Below are 16,817 nucleotides of genomic sequence, written 5' to 3'. Positions count from 1 at the left end.
ACACTACATTCTTGAGCCTATCTTACACCCAATAGTTTGTATCTCTCACTCCCCCACCCTATATTGCCTGTTCTGCTTCATTTACATTGACTCAACTCCTTCCATCATTTTTCAATATTCGGTCTTGACATTTGTGCATCTTTTATGTTCCAGAAGCACTGAAGTCCCTGTCTTGACAGAGCTCACTTCTTAGGTTGGAGTACAGAAAAGCAAACAAAAATAACTACCACAATAGATGTTATAATAAATTGCAACATTTTATATTATATATAATGTACAAGGAAATGGAGGGAATGATTATTTCTGCCTCTGAGAAGGCAGCTCAGGTGAGCAAAGTAAAAGAGGAAGTCCAGGCAGAGGGAAAAGCAGGAGAGAAGCCTCATCGGTAGGAATGTACACAGGATGCCCAGGTAAAGGACAGTGAGAAATCTCACTGTTGGGGAGAGTGGATGGAGGCAAGCCTGGGGAGTTGGGCTTAGCGAGGTTGGAAAGGGGCTTTGTTTACTGTGCTAAGATGTACAGGCGTTATTCAGAGGGTGATGAGAAGCCAACAGGAGTTTCAAGTGGGTAGATGCCATGGTAAGATCTGTGTTTTAGATAGACCACTCTAAGGCAATGTGGGAGGCTGGATGGGAGAAGAGTGAGCCAGGAGATAAGGACTATTGTGCACATTCAGGACTGCCTCAGGCAGTGGGCGTGGAGAAGAGGAGACGGATGTGACAGTTCAACAGAACTTAGTTACCTTGCTATTCACAGTGATTAGGGCACATGGGAGGGTGTACATATTTGCCCCTCCATATACTCAAACTCAGTTTTTTCATTTATTCCTTAAGCACAGCACCTAAGAAACTACAGATTATGAATTTTATTCTACTTGCCCATGTTTTGTGATTGCTCATTATTTTAGACTAGTTCAGAATTTGTGACAAAGGTACAATTTAACTTGGCCCTAGCTACTAAAAAAGAAACAAAGGGAGGGAGGGAGGGAAGAAGGGAGGGAGGGAGGGAGGGAAGAAGGAAGGAAGGAAGGAGGGAAGATTTACTAAGCAAATTAATATTATAAACGAGATTGCAAAAAAAATTTTCTTCTGAAGACAGCAGTTTTGAGCCTTTAGAAAGCATGGAAGTCCACAGAAATATGGCACTGCTGACTCCTAATCCACATAAGAAGTCACATCATCATGTCCACCCTCTGCTCCTCACCCAAACGGAACGTCTGTGGTTGCCAAATAGTCAGCGGGAAAAAATCTCAGTGATGTTCGACAAACTATGGAGTTGAAGGGGAAGAAAAGAAGGAGCAATGATAAACCGTGACGGGGCGAGGAGCTGCCAGCAAAGCGTCCTGCAAAACCTCAAACTCCTATTCCCTCACTACCTGGGTCTTTACATGTTGCTTTGATCATCCAGCCAGAAATTCTACCAATTAGCAGTTCCCTTGGGTTCACAAATATTCCGTTAAAAAATGCAAGTACTGCAGAGACTGTTAAGGTCAGGTTAGTCATCCTCAGATTACTGTGAAGGGTGGGCATTTAGGCTCAGACCCTTTCATGGGGCAGAAGTGGAACATAATAGGACTGGGAGGAGACACCTTAGGAAATAGGAGGGAGAGGCCAGAGCTTTGTACTTCATAAAGCAGATAAAAGAGAGGAAACACCTTTTCTCTCCTTCTTCACTTCAGCACCTCATTACTGTTCCCAGTGTAACCTTGAGCAGGACCCTACAGGGACTTCCCGGGACAGACCTCTCCCCCATGTCCTCTGTTGTAGCTCCTCTCTGAAGTACCTACATAACAGTATCTGATGCACATTTCCTGAGTTGTTTTATAGATGCTAAAACCACACCAAATGGAAGACAATGTTAACGACTTGGTGACTATGAGCATGTAACCCCCAGACCTACCGGAGCCTGAGGAATGACAGTGTTAACCCCTGTGACGCTACCCTGTTACCTCGCCATCAACCAATCAGAGAATTGTGCATGAGCTCATCACATACCCTGTGACTCCCCTCCCTCACCATGCCTTTAAAAATGCTTTCCTGAAACCCATCAGGCAGTTCTGGCTTTTTGAGCATTAGCTGTCCTGGCCTCCTTGTCTGGCACCTTACAGTAAATGCTGCACTTTCTTTCACCACAACCCAATGTCAGTAGATTGGCTTTACTGTGCACAGGTGAGTGGACCCAGGTTTGGTTCCATAACACCAGGACCCAAATTGAGATGCGTCCTATTAGTACCAATGCAGGGCACAGTATGATTTACATATGCTGTCATAGTTCGGAATTATGGGTTTCATCTTAAATTCCACTTCTTATACCATTTATTTGGGAAAAGGTGACAAAGTTCCAAAGAGTTGACTTATGAATACACTCACAAGCCACTATTTGGAAATTTTCACTAATTCCTATCCATTCACTAAAGGTCTCCAGAACCTTTTATCTAACTCTGATAACTGTATGCACTTGAAAGTATTTTTTGATAAATTAAGATGAACTTTTCTCCACTGGATTGAATTATTTAGGTGACACATTACTATCACTACTGATAGCAATTACAATAATAAAGGATGCTAGCATCAAAGCACTTCTACATTGCTTTTGAGTAAAATAAATATTTAGTATATCCATTAGTAACACCATAGTTAAATTTTATCTTTGAAACAATTGAAAAATGAACTGCAATTGTATTATTTTAACCAGAATAAGCATTTGAACAGTTATTTAATTGGATATTTCCAACTCTTTTAGGCAGGTAGTTCAGATATAATTATCCCTAAAAAATTATCCTAAGTTTTAGTTGTATTAATTTATTAAACTTTTGGGAACTGAAATTAGGGCAAAATTCTCCTGGTTTTAAGTTGTTCTCCATACCTGAAACTCTAGTTATAGTTTCTAAGAAAGTTGTGAACTTCCATAGAATCTGGGAGTGATTTATGACTTGAAGACAAAGGGTGATTATTTCGGCCCCAAATTCTAAGTGTAGGTCCTATGTTTGAATAAGGCAGTTGTTTATTGTTTTTTAGTGGCTACTGGTCACCTTGAAGAAAGTTATATTTGGTCCAAACATGTCCTCTTTTAGGGAAGGTTGGAAATGTGGGGAATGTCTCCAAAGGATAGAAACGCTCTGGGATATATTCCTTTAACCACTTCTGCTATTCATGGTTCTTCACTGAGGAATGACCCAAAATCATAAATCCTGGACTCAGCTTTCATCCTGTAACTTTTAAATCACTTGCTAAGGAAAATCTTAAGATGCCAAAATTTCACTATAAATGTCATATTTTAAATGGAAGTCATCCTATAGTGAAAGTCATAGCTACACTGGCCATCCCTGTTTAAAACTGAGTTTGAAGTGCATTTCGAACTTCAGCCTAATATGAGTACTTTCCAGTTGCCTTTGCTACACTAAGCAAATGTATGTGGAAGAAATCACAGCCACAAAATCACCTGCCAGTTTTAATTTTGTTCTTAGGGACACTCTGTACAATGGAAAAGGAGAGGGATTCTCTACTAAGAAAGTGAAAGATAAAAGTACTAACATTTTTGAGTTTTTATTGTGTTAGAATGAGGGAAATGAAGCCAAGTAACAGATCCAAGGGTCACAGAGCTGGTAAACAATAGTAGAACTGAAGCTTGAACTGATCATGGGGCTTCCTAAAGAACTGAAGATTTTTAAGGAAGAAGAAGGTACTTATATGGTACTTATGAGAACAAAGATAACAGTATCAGATTTTATCTTAAGAAAATGCCAAACTGAAAACTAACAAAACTGGGGATCCAAAATATAAAACATATGAAATATGAAGATCATATGGGTTAAATCTTTCATGAATTATTAAAATTAGGCACATACATGTATGTGCACGCACATGGGCATACACCCCAATCCTTGGGTTTCTGTACTCTTATAAATTTATTGCTCTTAATTATATGGTGACATACACACAGGATTATCAATTGCTATTTTTAATTTGTTAGTGATTATTAAACTTAAGAGACAACCTTTAATGCAGCAATACAGCATATAGCCAGCTCTAGATAAATAGTTCCAGATGAGTTAGAATCTGACCAATAATACTAACACACAGAAATGGAAAAAATATGACCTGCTTGCTGACCTTAATTTCAGTTGGAATTACTATGGATTTAATATAAGATAAATAACATCACCATCATCATTATCACTAATATTTATCAAGTCTATCAAATATGCCAGGAACTGTATACTCTCTTGTTTAATCTTCATTATTACTCTGTGAAGAGGTATATTGCAACTCCTTATCACAGATGCAATAACCAAAGCTTGAGGACTGTAGCAGATGTTTGTGGAGGATCATGCAACATGCCCTAGTACACTTGATTTCAGTGTGTCTTGGATGTACATTTCCATGCATGAGGCCAGTGTCCCACATCAATTCTGGGCCTCAGCATCTCCCTGCTTTGCGGCCAGAAGTTTCTTTGAAGCCTTGGGAAGCTGCTCAGTTATGCAGAAATCTGGAAAGGGAGTGGGGAAATATTAATGACTCTCAGAGTCACTCTCAACCAATGTGGGCAAGAATCAGCAGGTAAATGCACCAGGATTTCCATCTTGTGATGAGACAATGCTATACAAGTCCTTAGAATGTCCCCAGCACAACTGAGTCCAGTTCCCCCAACAGCAATCAAATCATTAATATACCCTTTATTGGCTTTTCTTCCTTCCAAGTCCTATTTCCCCCACTTCTGCTTCCTGGGATCACCTCTGAAGTAAATTATCTTCACCCAAGTTCTTGTCTCAGGAGAACCCAAAATAAGGCAAGTAGATTAGGTAACTTGCCCTAAGCCAAACAGCCATTGGCAGAGCCAGGACTGGAACCTAAACCATCTGTTTCCAACACCCGTGGTCTTAGAGACGTTCCCCACTGTGAGTTAACATTAACATATCCGTAAAACCAAGCCAAAAGAGAAAAAAGAAAAGGCAGATAACAAACACATTTTCTCCCAGCGCTTTAAAAAGTCAAGTATGCTTCTGCCATTCTACGTTAAGCTGGCTGCTGAAAGAACAGCATGCACGTGGCCCCGCCCCCCGTCTTGAGGACCCTGGGGTCTAATGAAGACAGGCACTGTGCCATGGACACCAGTGAACCACATGAAGACGCAACTTACTAGGATCGCTGAGTCTAGTGATGAATGTGTGATATTAACGCCTAAATCAGGGTCATAAAGAAGAACCCATTCAAGGTGGAAGATAAATACTATTGAAGTGGATATCAGGTTTAGTGGCAAATTTTAGACAATATTTGCAGGCTTGTGTTCTGGGTCTGACTCTACTGCTAAATACACCATGTGATTTGGGACATATTATTGAACCCCTCTGTTTCCTCATTTGTAAAATGAAGACAATACTTTTTGCCCTGTCTGCTGCACAGGGCAGCTGGGAAGCTCAAGTGAGATACGGTACCTGAAAGTTCTTTGAATCACACAGAGCATTTGGCAAATATAAACTACTATTACTAACACTTTCAATCATCACCATCATCAATGTTTATGATTACTTCTGCATTTGTTACATGACAGGCACCATGGACAAACTTTTCAAAGATATGTCAAATGTGAAGCATATGATCTTGCTGTGACATTAGCTACAATAGAGTGGAATTGAATACAGAGCAGATCTGATTTTGAAATGACATTTTACTAATGGGGGCTCCCATAAAATTGTAATATGGCTTTGAGAATAAAGCTATGGCAACATCCCAGCACACTGCAACCTAGAATGGATCCCAGGGCCAACATTACTTCCTCGGAGTTAACTAATTGGTTAAGGACATGAGTAAATTCCTCCAGACCACTGGGTGCCAATTAGTGCTAATTTTGGCTATAATGAAGAATGGGCTGAAACCAACCTGAAGACATTTAGTGGGATAAATGTAAAGTCATATTCCTAGGGACAAGGAATTTTGGAAAACAATCATTGGTTATCCACTCATTGTTTGGAAGAGCCCAATAAATAGCACTGAGTGATGAACCAAAAGAGAAACAAGACAATGACATAAGGCCATTCAGGCAAGACTATTACTTTATTACTGATAAAGCTGATAATGAAGAAACTGACTAAAATCTGTGAAGTAGGCTTCACAGAGCCCCACTGGATTATTGCCAGCTCCCTGGGACGAAAACCCTTTGCAAAACTTACAGCACGGGGAGAGCAGGCCAGAGCACGTGCTTTCTGTGGGCCAGCTTGCTCCCAAAGAAAGAGAAGAGAGAAAGGCACTGAGTTAAGGATGTCCATTTTCTCCATCAGATGAAGCCACTCCTCCTCCCATCAGATGAAGCCACTTCTCCTTTGGGAAGACTGAGTGAAAGGAGTGGAGAGAGCCCAGGCCTGGTTCAGGAATGGGGTTCCCACCACACAGAAGGAAACATCAGGAGTGGGGAAAGAAGTTTGCCCCTCTGTAAAGCATGGAGGCCCAGAGAGAATATGTGAACTTTCCAGGATTGGTGGCAGTGTCAGGGCTGAAAGCCAGAGCTGTTTTATTTATCTGTGTTTTAAAAAACAAGAGCAAAAACAGAAAAAGAGAGACCTCCTGATTTATTAGCATTGCACCTGAAAAAGTTGGGCTTTGGGGTTGTTTCACAGACTACAAAATTAGCATGAAACTATTGGTTACATGTGTGGCTTAAGTATAGGGTCCAGATCACAGAAAACAACTAATCTGTTCTCCAAAACTTTCTGGAGGATCGTATTCAACTCTATGAACCGCATTTTATTAGGAAGATTGATGATGCAGGAAGTACAGAAAGATATGATCAGGATACTAAGAAGCTGAAACAGAACTGGAATTTGGAAAGTCCTCACTGAGAATATGGAGGGGACTTGCTTCTACAGAGCTCCAGAAAAAAGACAGAACCAAGAGCAGTGAGAGAAAGTCATATGGAGGCAGTTTTAAGTCAATGGAAAGAAGAACTTTCTAACATATGCACACATACACACATACACACAGACACACACACACACACACGTCTAGCAGTGAGTAGGATGCAAATCTGATCATGTTGCCCCCTTGTAAAAACCACTGGATGGTTTCCTAGTCCTCTTAGGATAATGTCCAAAGTCCTTAGTAGAGTTTACGAGTTCTTTGTGGACGGGCCGTTCAGTTGGTGTCCAGCCCCAGCTCGTACCCACTCCCTGTCACTCCGCTGGCTGCAGCCACACTGACCTTCTTTAGTCCCTGGAGCACAGCAGGCTCCTTCCCACCTCCCATCTTGAATGTGCAGGTCCCTCTGCCTGTGTGGTCTTCCTTCTTTTCTATACCAAACCAACTCTGGTTCATCCTTCAGATCTCAGTTTTCCCATCTTCATGGAGTCCTTTCTACCTCCTGGAGGAGCTCATTCCGCCCCCTGTGCTCCCCTTCTTAGTACTTGTCAGAGCTGTGGCTTTACTTGTCTTCTTTGGCCCTTTAATTAATGTCTGTCTCCCTTACTAACCCATGAATTCCACAAGGGCAGGGAATGTATCGTTACTCACAGTATCCCAGAGCCCAGCACGGTGCCTGCATAGATCTACTCAGCACAGACCTCCTGAACAAGGAGGGGAGGGGAGGGGCAGAGGAGGAGGAAGAAGGGACTCCCCATAACTAGAAAGATTCAAGCAGAGGATATGAAGGACCATCTTTCAAGCAAAGGGTTGAAAATATTCCTGTGCCGGTGGAACGACTGAACCAGCTCAAGCCAGTCAGCAAGTATCTGCTGAGCACGTACTGTGTTCCAGGAGCTAGGTACAGTTCTGAATCAATGCCTGCACTGATGTATAAGAGAATTTTCCATTCTAAGAGCTGGTGATTACACGGAGCAAATCTGTTTAACACCGTAAGACAGAAAAAGAAAAAATGAAAATGTATGACATTCAGGACCAGGTTTCCATCCCAAACTGCAGTCATATCTAAGTTCATTAAAGACATATTATGGACTTTGAGTATTGGAATTACTCCTTTTTGATGAGCCATAGCTATAATTAACAAAGAATGGGAGAGGGAGAATTAAGTTAATATCTTGTGGGAAGCAACTGTGAGAACTAAAATAAGGAACCACCCCAGTGATTCCGACTAGCCTTTCTTAAGAGTACACTAAACAAAGCCCAGCTGAGTCTGTTTACAGCGAATCCTTCCAAAGAGTTCAAATGTGTAAGGATAGAGATGAAAAAATTCAAATTCCCTTTTACCAGGATGTCACCAGCAGTGAAAGCCTCCATTTAGAATTCCTTGTTTTTTCAAATGTAACATTCACATTCTAAAACCATGTACCTTTGATGGAAGATTGAAGCCAGACTTTGGGCTCCTGCTGTCAGGAGAGGTGCGCAGAGGGGATCATGAACGAATTGAAGGAACAGAGGCTCATGAAGGAAGAGCCCAGAGCTGATTCTGGCCTTAAAGAGAACAAAATGAACTCTTTAACCATTTAAATTTCTCTGTGCAACTTATTTTATTCTTTACTCTCTGGCTTAGTCTTGGGAGATGCATCCATTGTTATTAAATATATATCTGCTCTCATTTTTCCTGGAACATGCTGCCCAGAGATGGCCATGTGAGAAGCAGCCTGAAGACAAATTAGTGCCACACTTCACAGCCTCTGCCCTTGGGACATTCAGCAGTCACTGCTTTCTCTGTCCAGGTGTCTCAACACCTAGAGTATGTACTCTTGTTCCCTTCTTGTGCATCTACAAGAGTTTTGTGCCTGGGAAGAGTTTTGTTGTATTTTAAGATAAGAAATATCATATCAGACTTGTTGACAAAACTGAAAAAAGTAAGAACATGGGGAAAGCCTGAAGATACAGTTGGCAAGGAGATAATTAACGGAGCAAGATTTTGGAAGAGGTGCGAGGGGTCTAACAAATGCTCATTCATCTGAAAAGTCATTTTAAGACTCAGTTCCAGAGGTCTGCTACAAAAGCTCAGAGTTCTCTAAATCAGAAACTATTCAACTTTACAACTCCTCTACTGCTTATATTTGTTTCTTCTTATCAAAGTAATATAGTAAAATAATAATAATTCAAAAAATTTTTCCATTCGTAATACAAATTTAAACTATATTGGCTTCATGGCACTGAAGCTGTTTGAGTTCCCGTTAATTAAGGCCTGAATTGATTAGTAGATTTAAGAATCACATTTATAAATGTAGTTTTCCGAATGCCTATATAACAGAATAAGCAAGATATAAACAAACAATGTACTATTCAGCCATAGCCAATGGGGAACTTCCTGGACACAACAGTGTCAAGGTTCAATGCTTAAAAACTGCAGAAAAGTGGCTGTCAAATTAATGGTGAAAGTACAGGGAGCCGACCTCTGTGACCATCGGAATCTTAAGATTCATTGACTCATTTTAATATTTTTCAAACCAGTTAAATGACCCAACGCTGGGAAAATGTGACATTTACTAGGCATTTGAGAATGATTAATTTGGTATGTGTATCTTTGTGCTTTTTTCAAACTTTGTATTATGGAAAATTTTAAACATATGCAAAAAAGAAGACAGTATAATGAAACTTCATGTACCCATCACCCGTTCCCCCTGCAAATTATTTTGAAGCAAAGCTCACATGTCATTTTATTTCCTCTGTGTCTACGTATTACAATTCTATTATTTTATATACGTATATTTTTATACATCTTTATTGGAGTACAATTGCTTCACAATGCTGTGTTAGTTTCTGTTGTACATCAAAGTGAATCAGCCATATGCATACATATATCCCCGTATCTCCTCCCTCTTGAGCCTCCTTCCCACCTTCCCTATCCCACCCCTCTAGGTGTAGAAAAGCACCAAGCTGATCTCCCTGTGCTATGCGGCTGCTTCCGAGCTGATCTCCCTGTGCTATTCTGCTGCTTCCCACTAGCTATCTATTTTACATGTGGTAGTGTATACATGTCCATGCTTCTCTCACTTCGGCCCTGCATCCCCCTCTTCCCACCACATGTGCTCAAGTGCATTCTCTATGTCTGTGTATTTATTCCTGCCCTGCCACTAGGTTCATCAGTACCATTTTTTTTTTTTTTTACATTCCATATATATGCGTTAGCATACGGTATTTGTTTTTCTCTTTCTGACTCACTTTGCTCTGTATGACAGACTCTAGGTCCATCCACCTCACTACAAATAACTCAATTTCGTTTCTTTTTATGGCTGAGTTAATATTCCATTGTATATATGTGCCACATCTTCCTTATCCATTCATCTGTCGATGGACACTTAGGTTGCTTCCATGTCCTGGCTATTGTAAACAGTGCTGCAATTAACATTGTGGTACATGACTCCTTTTGAACTATGGATTTCGCAGGGTATATGCCCAGTAGTGGGATTGCTGGGTCATATGGTAGCTCTATTTTTAGTTTTTAAAGGAACCTCCATACTGTTCTCCATAATGGTTGTATCAATTTACATTCCCACCAACAGTGCAGGAGGGTTCAGTTTTCACCACACCCTCTCCAGCATTTACTGTTTGTAGATTTTTTGTGATGCCCATTCTGGACGGTGTGGGGTGATACCTCATTGTAGTTTTGATTTGCATTTCTCTAATAATTAGTGATATTGAGCATCTTTTCATGTGCCTCTTGGCCATGTGTATGTCTTCCTTGGTGAAATGTTTATTTAGGTCTTCTGCCCATTTTTTAATTGGGTTGTTTGTTTTTTTAATACTGAGCTCCATGAGCTGTTTGTATATTTTGGAGATTAATCCTTTGTGCGTTGTTTCATTTGCAAATATTTTCTCCCATTCTGAGGACTGTCTTTTCATCTTGTTTATGGTTTCCTTTGCTGTGCAAAAGCTTTTAAGTTTCATTAGCTCCCATTTGTTTATTTTTGTTTTTATTTCCATTACTCTAGAAGGTGGGTCAAAAAAGATCTTGCTGTGATTTATGTCAGAGTGTTTTTCCTATGTTTTCCTCTAAGAGTTTTACAGTGTGTGGTCTTACATTTAGGTCTTTAATCCATTTTGAGTTTATTTTTGTGTATGGTGTTAGGGAGTGTTCTAATTTCATTCTTTTACATGTAGCTGTCCAGTTTTCCCAGCACCACTTATTGAAGTGGCTGTCTTCTCTCTATTGTATGTTCTTGCCTCCTTTGTCGTAAATTAGGTGACCATATGTGCGTGGGTTTATCTCTGGGCTTTCTATCCTGTACCATTGATATATATTTCTGTTTTTGTGCCAGTACCAGACTGTCTTGATTACTGTTAGCTTTGTAGTATAGTTTGAAGTTGGGGAGCCTGATTCCTCCAGCTCTGTTTTTCTTTCTCAAGATTGTTTTGACTATTCGGGGTCTTTTGTGTTTCCATACGAATTGTAAAATTTTTTGTTTTAATTCTGTGAAGAATGCCATTGGTAGTTTGAAAGGGATTGCACTGAATCTGTAGATTGCTTTGGGTAGTATAGTCATTTTCACAATACTGATTCTTCCAATCCAAGAACATGGTATATATCTCCACCTGTTTATGTCACCTTTGATTTCTTTCATCAGTGTTTTATAGTTTTCTGAGTACAAGTCTTTCACCTCCTTAGGTAGGTTTATTCCTAGGTATTTTATTCTTTTTGTTGCTATGGTAAATGGGATTGTTTCCTTAATTTCTCTTTCTGATTTTTCATTGTTACTGTATAGGAATGCAAGAGATGTCTGTGCATTAATTTTGTATCCTGCAACCTTACCAAATTCATTGATTTATTTCTAGTAGTTTTCTGGTGGCATCTTTAGGATTTTCTATGTATAGTGTCATGTCATCTGCACACAGTGACAATTTTACTTCTTTTCCGATTTGTATTCCTTTTATTTCTTTTTCTTCTCTGATTGCCATGGCTAGTACTTCCAAAAGTATGTTGAATAAGAATGGCGAGGGTGGACATCCTTGTCTTGTTCCTGATCTTAGTGGAAATGCTTTCAGTTTTTCACCATTGAGTATGATGTTTGCTGTGGGTTTGTCATATATGGCCTTTATTATGTTGAGGTAGGTTCCCTCTATGCCCATTTTCTGGAGGGTTTTTATCATAAATGGGTGTTGAATTTTGTCAAAAGCTTTTTTTGCATCTACTGAGATGATCATATGGTTTTTATTCCTTAATTTGTTAATATAGTGTATCACATTGATTGATTTGCATATATTGAAGGATACTTGCATTCCTGGGATAAATCCCACTTGATCATGGTGTATGAGCCTTTTAATATGTTGTTGGATTATGTTGGCTAGTATTTTGTTCAGGATTTTTGCATCTATGTTCATCAGTGATATTGGCTATAATTTTCTTTTTTTTGTGATATCTTTTTCTGGTTTTGGTATCAAAACTACTGCAGCTTTCTTTGGATTTCCATTTGCATGGAATATCTTTTTCCATCCCCTCACTTTCAGTCTGTATGTGTCCCTAGGTCTGAAGTGGGTCTCTTGTAGACAGCATATATTTGGGTCTTGTTTTTGTATCCATTCAGCCAGCCTGTGTGTTTTGGTTGGGGCATTTAATCCATTTACATTCAAGGTTATTATCGATATGTATGTTCCTATGACCATTTTCTTAATTGTTTTGGGTTTGATTTGTGGGTCTTTTTCTTCTCTTCTGTTTCTTGCCTAGAGGAGTTTCTTTAGCATTTGTTGTAAAGCTGGTTTGGTGGTGCTGAATTCTCTTAGCTTATGCTTGTCTGAAAAGCTTTTGATTTCTCCGTTGAATCTGAATGAGATCCTTGCTGGGTAGAGTAACCTTGGTTGCAGGTTTTTCTCTTTCATCACTTTAAGTATATCCTGCCACTCCCTTCTGGCCTGAAGAGTTTCTGCTGAAACATCAGCTGATAACCTTATGGGGATTCCTTCGTATGTTATTTTTTGCTTTTCCCTTGCTGCTTTTAATATTTATTCCTTGAATTTAATTTTTGTTAGTTTGATTAATATGTGTCTTGGTGTGTTTCTCCTAGGGTTTATCCTGTATGGGACTCTCTGTGCTTCTTGCACTTGGGTGACTATTTCATTTCCCATGTTAGGGAAGTTTTCCACTATAATCTCTTCAAATATTTTCTCAGACCCTTTCTTTCTCTCTTCTTCTTCTGGGACCCCTATAATTCGAATGTTGGTGTGTTTAGTGTTGTCCCAGACGTCTCCGAGATTGTCTTCAATTCTCTTCATTCTTTTTTCTTTATTCTGCTCCTCAGCAGATACTTCCACCATTTTGTCTTCCAGCTCACTTATTCGCCCTTCTGCCTCTGTTATTCTGTTATTGATCCCTTCTATTGTATTTTTCATATCAGTTATTGTGTTGTTCATCTCTGTTTGTTTGTTCTTTAGTTCTTCTAGATCTTTGTTAAACATTTCTTGTATTTTCTCAATCCGTGTCTCCATTCTATTTCTGAGATTCTGGATTATCTTTACTATCATTACTCTGAATTCTTTCAGGTAGATTGCCAATTTCCTCTTCATTTATTTGGCCTTATAGGTTTTTACCTTGCTCCTTCATCTGTGACATATTTTTTTGCCGTTTCATTTTTTTTTTTTTTTTGATGGGTGGGATTGTGTTCTTGTCTTACTGGTTGTTTGGCCTGAAGCTTCCAACACTGGAGTTTGTAGACTGTTGGGTAGAGCTGGGTCTTGGTGCTGAGATGAGGACCTCCAGGAGACCTAACTCTGATGAATATTCTCTGGGGTCTGAGGTTCTCTGTTAGTCCAGTGGTTCAGACTCGGAGCTCCCACCGCAGGAGGTTCGGCCTGACCTGTGACTCATGAACCAAGATCCAGCAAGCCACGTGGGGTGGCAAAAAGAAAAAAAAGAGAACAGTAATAAAGAGTAAAGAATAAAATTAGACTAGGAAACTAACAGATATGTTAGAATATAAAAATAAAAATATAGATGAAACAACTGGAAGGTAAAACAGAAACACAATAGTAAAAAAGAGAAGAAAAAAAAAAAGAGGGAAAAGGCCTTAGCTGTGGGGGTGGGGCTTAGGCAGGGGCGGGGCTTAGGCAGGGGCGGGGTTTAGGCAGCAGGCGGTGGGGACTATGCTCAGGACCCACAGGGTTGGACAAGGCCTTCAGGGTGGTGTGGGGTGGGGCTTAGGCCCAACAGAACAGAATAGGCCCAGGCGTGCCTCTGGTCTCAGAGGGTAGGGGACCTGGCCTGGGAGCCCAGCAGGCTTCCCTGCCCAAGTGGGCGGGGCAAACGCCCTCTGCTCCTCTCCCCCTCCTCTGGTCCTGGAGGGCCCCTCCTGGCCTGCCTCTCCTGTTCTCCCCCACCTCCCTCCTATGCCCCCAACACCAACGTGGCCTGGAGGGGGCCTCTGAGGGCGTAGGACAAGGCCTGAGAGCTGGGCAGACTTCCTGATTGTTCAGGGGAAACGCTGGGCTCACTCCCACCCAATCCGAGCCTCTGAGCGTCCCCCCAGGCATGGGAACCCCTCCACACTCCCAGCCACCCCTCAGGGGTACCAGTCTTGTTGGCCTCCACTTCTCCTACTCTTCAGTCCCCCCACATCCTACCGGTTTGCTTGGGGGTTCCTCCCATCTCCTTGGGTGTCTAGGTCCCCCACCAGCATCTGGCAGGCACCCTAGTTGTGGGGAGACGTGAACTCTGCATCTTCCCAGGTCACCATCTTGACTCTGTCCCTTCCAATTCTAAATATTATTATCAGTGCTTACCTCCTGGGATTGAATTATCTATCAGTCATCAAAGACACTTAATAACAACAACAACATCCACAAGTTTCTCAATAAATATTTGCTGATACAATGAACAAAAGTGTAATATTTATTAAGCACTTACTGTGTGCCAGGCCCTGTGCTAGATGCTTTGCATGCACTGTCTCATTTAATGTTTGTAACAACCCTAAACCATAAATATCTTCACATTTCAGATGAGAAAGCAAGTGTAAAAAGATTGAGGGACTTCCCAAAGATAAAGGCAAATTCAATGAAAATGAAATCAAACTAAATTATATTGTGAATATAGAATAACAGCAAAGCATGAATGACACTTGATATTTTAATTAGGTTCAGAATCCAGGCCCTTGAGAATGAAAGTAAATGTGGCAAAACATTAAAAATTGGTGAATCTGGGTAGAGGTATATGGGAGCTCTTTACAGTATTATTGCAACTTTATGTTTTAAGCTATTTCAAAATAAAAAGTTAAAAATTTGAAGTGGGCCCATTTTCTTCTCAACTAGCAAAGTTCAAGGTAGACCCTGACTGACATTTTGCGCAATGGGCAGGATTTCTCTTCTTTAGGGTCCCTCTGAAATGAGAACCTAAGTCAGGCTTAGGTTTAGGTCAGTTTTTTGTGGGGTTGGGAGGAAGGTCATCTCAAGAAGCAGAAGTGAGGGGATGGGGAGAGTGACACAGGGAAGAAGAGAAAGACAACACAAGAACTCATTATTAGTTTATCTTTCCCTGTAGGCACCTGAGACTCAATCTTGCTGGGGACCGGTGGTAGCCAGCCTCCAAGTGGGTCCCCAGTGGTCCCTGCCTCCTTGTAATCACACCTCTGTGCAGTGTCCTTCCAGACTTCACCAGGGTTGGTCTGTGTGACCAATAGCATACAGCAGAAGTGATGTTATGTCATTTCTGAGATTAGGTCATAAAAAAGACTACGGCTTCCATTTTGGGCACTGGCCCTCTCTCTTTCAGACCACTAGCTCTGGGGGAAGCCATATGGTGAGGAGCCCTAGGCTCCTCCTGCCAATCCTCCTGCCAACAGCCACATGAGTGAGTTGGAAGTGAACCCTTCAGACCCAGTCACACCTCAGATGACTATGGTCTTGGCTGACACATGGTTAACCTTGGAAGGAACTCTGAGCCAAAACCACCTAGCTAAATAAGCTGCTCCCTGATTTCTGACCCATAGAAACTCTGAAACAAGAAATTTGTGTTATTCTAGACCTCCAAGTTTGAGGTAATTTGTTACACAGGTAACTAATATAGGACCCTTTGAGGAACTGTATTAATACACCTCAGAAACCTTCCATCACAGTCTGGGAGGCTGAGGCAATTATCCACATAACCCGAATTCCAGAGTGGGCACCGGATGTGGGATGCTGTCAACATGCCAAAGCGAACACAGACGAAATCACAGTGGGGCTGAGAGTATGTGAGGTGGGGACACCAATAAGCATCTGCTGAAGTACTTCAGGATAACACTGCCTTTAACGTTTCTAGGACAACGTACAGGTTTCATGTAACATGAAGCTCTCCTTAGGCGCATTCCCCTCTGTATTTACTGTGTTAGTCTTTCAAAATCTGCAAAGTTCATCTCACAGAAGCATTAACCTAGCCAGAAATGGAATTTTTAAGACAATTTTTCTGATGAAAAAAGTCGTCTCTCTTATTAAAATATATTTGAAAATACAAAATAACCAAAGAAGAAAAATTTAAAACACGAAAACAAATGCACCGTTCACAGACTACCACTGTTAAAATGTGGGGCCATTTAGTGTGCTATAAAAATGCATATACATTTTTATTGAAATCATATTAGTCATAGGTTTATAGATGCTTTTGTCACTAAAAAATATATTGAGAGCAATTCCTAATGTGCAGTGATACGACTTCAATGTCTAAATCTTAAACACACCATTCAATGAAAAACAATAAACCATATCAGGTTTCGATTATGTTTTCCAGAATGAGGAAGTTAGCAGTTGGAGCTCTGAGCAAGTTAGGGCGTGGCATCACTTATTTAAGCAACGCTAATAAACCCCATGGCTTGACCACGATGGAGGAATTTCTGAGTGCAGAATGAAATAACCTTCCAATTGTGTTTCTCAATCTCTGTTAAAATTTTTCATCAAAAGTAAAAATGAACTGAGCCAGTGGGTCAGCTTCCTCTC

General features: G+C 40.7%; 1 protein-coding gene across 3 annotated transcripts in view; it reads right to left on the bottom strand.

Moving 5' to 3' along the window:
- Positions 1-16,817, bottom strand: part of LOC309662085 (uncharacterized protein) — a 144,367-nt gene that overhangs the window by 33,634 nt on the left and 93,916 nt on the right. The window contains exon 4 of one of the 3 annotated variants that reach the window (XM_082464504.1): positions 3,139-4,488. The exons of the other annotated variants lie outside the window; for them this stretch is intronic. Coding sequence (XP_082320630.1) covers positions 4,477-4,488 — 12 coding nt within the window. The 3' untranslated portion in view covers positions 3,139-4,476. Of the gene's footprint in view, positions 1-3,138; positions 4,489-16,817 lie in introns of those variants that run through there. 3 annotated transcript variants of the gene reach the window in all.

This window comes from Balaenoptera physalus (assembly GCF_965194825.1).
Source record: "Balaenoptera physalus genome assembly, chromosome: 5".
Classification (NCBI taxonomy): domain Eukaryota; kingdom Metazoa; phylum Chordata; class Mammalia; order Artiodactyla; family Balaenopteridae; genus Balaenoptera; species Balaenoptera physalus.
Note: the sequence above shows the minus strand (reverse complement) of the source record. Positions and strands in the feature narration are given on the sequence as shown.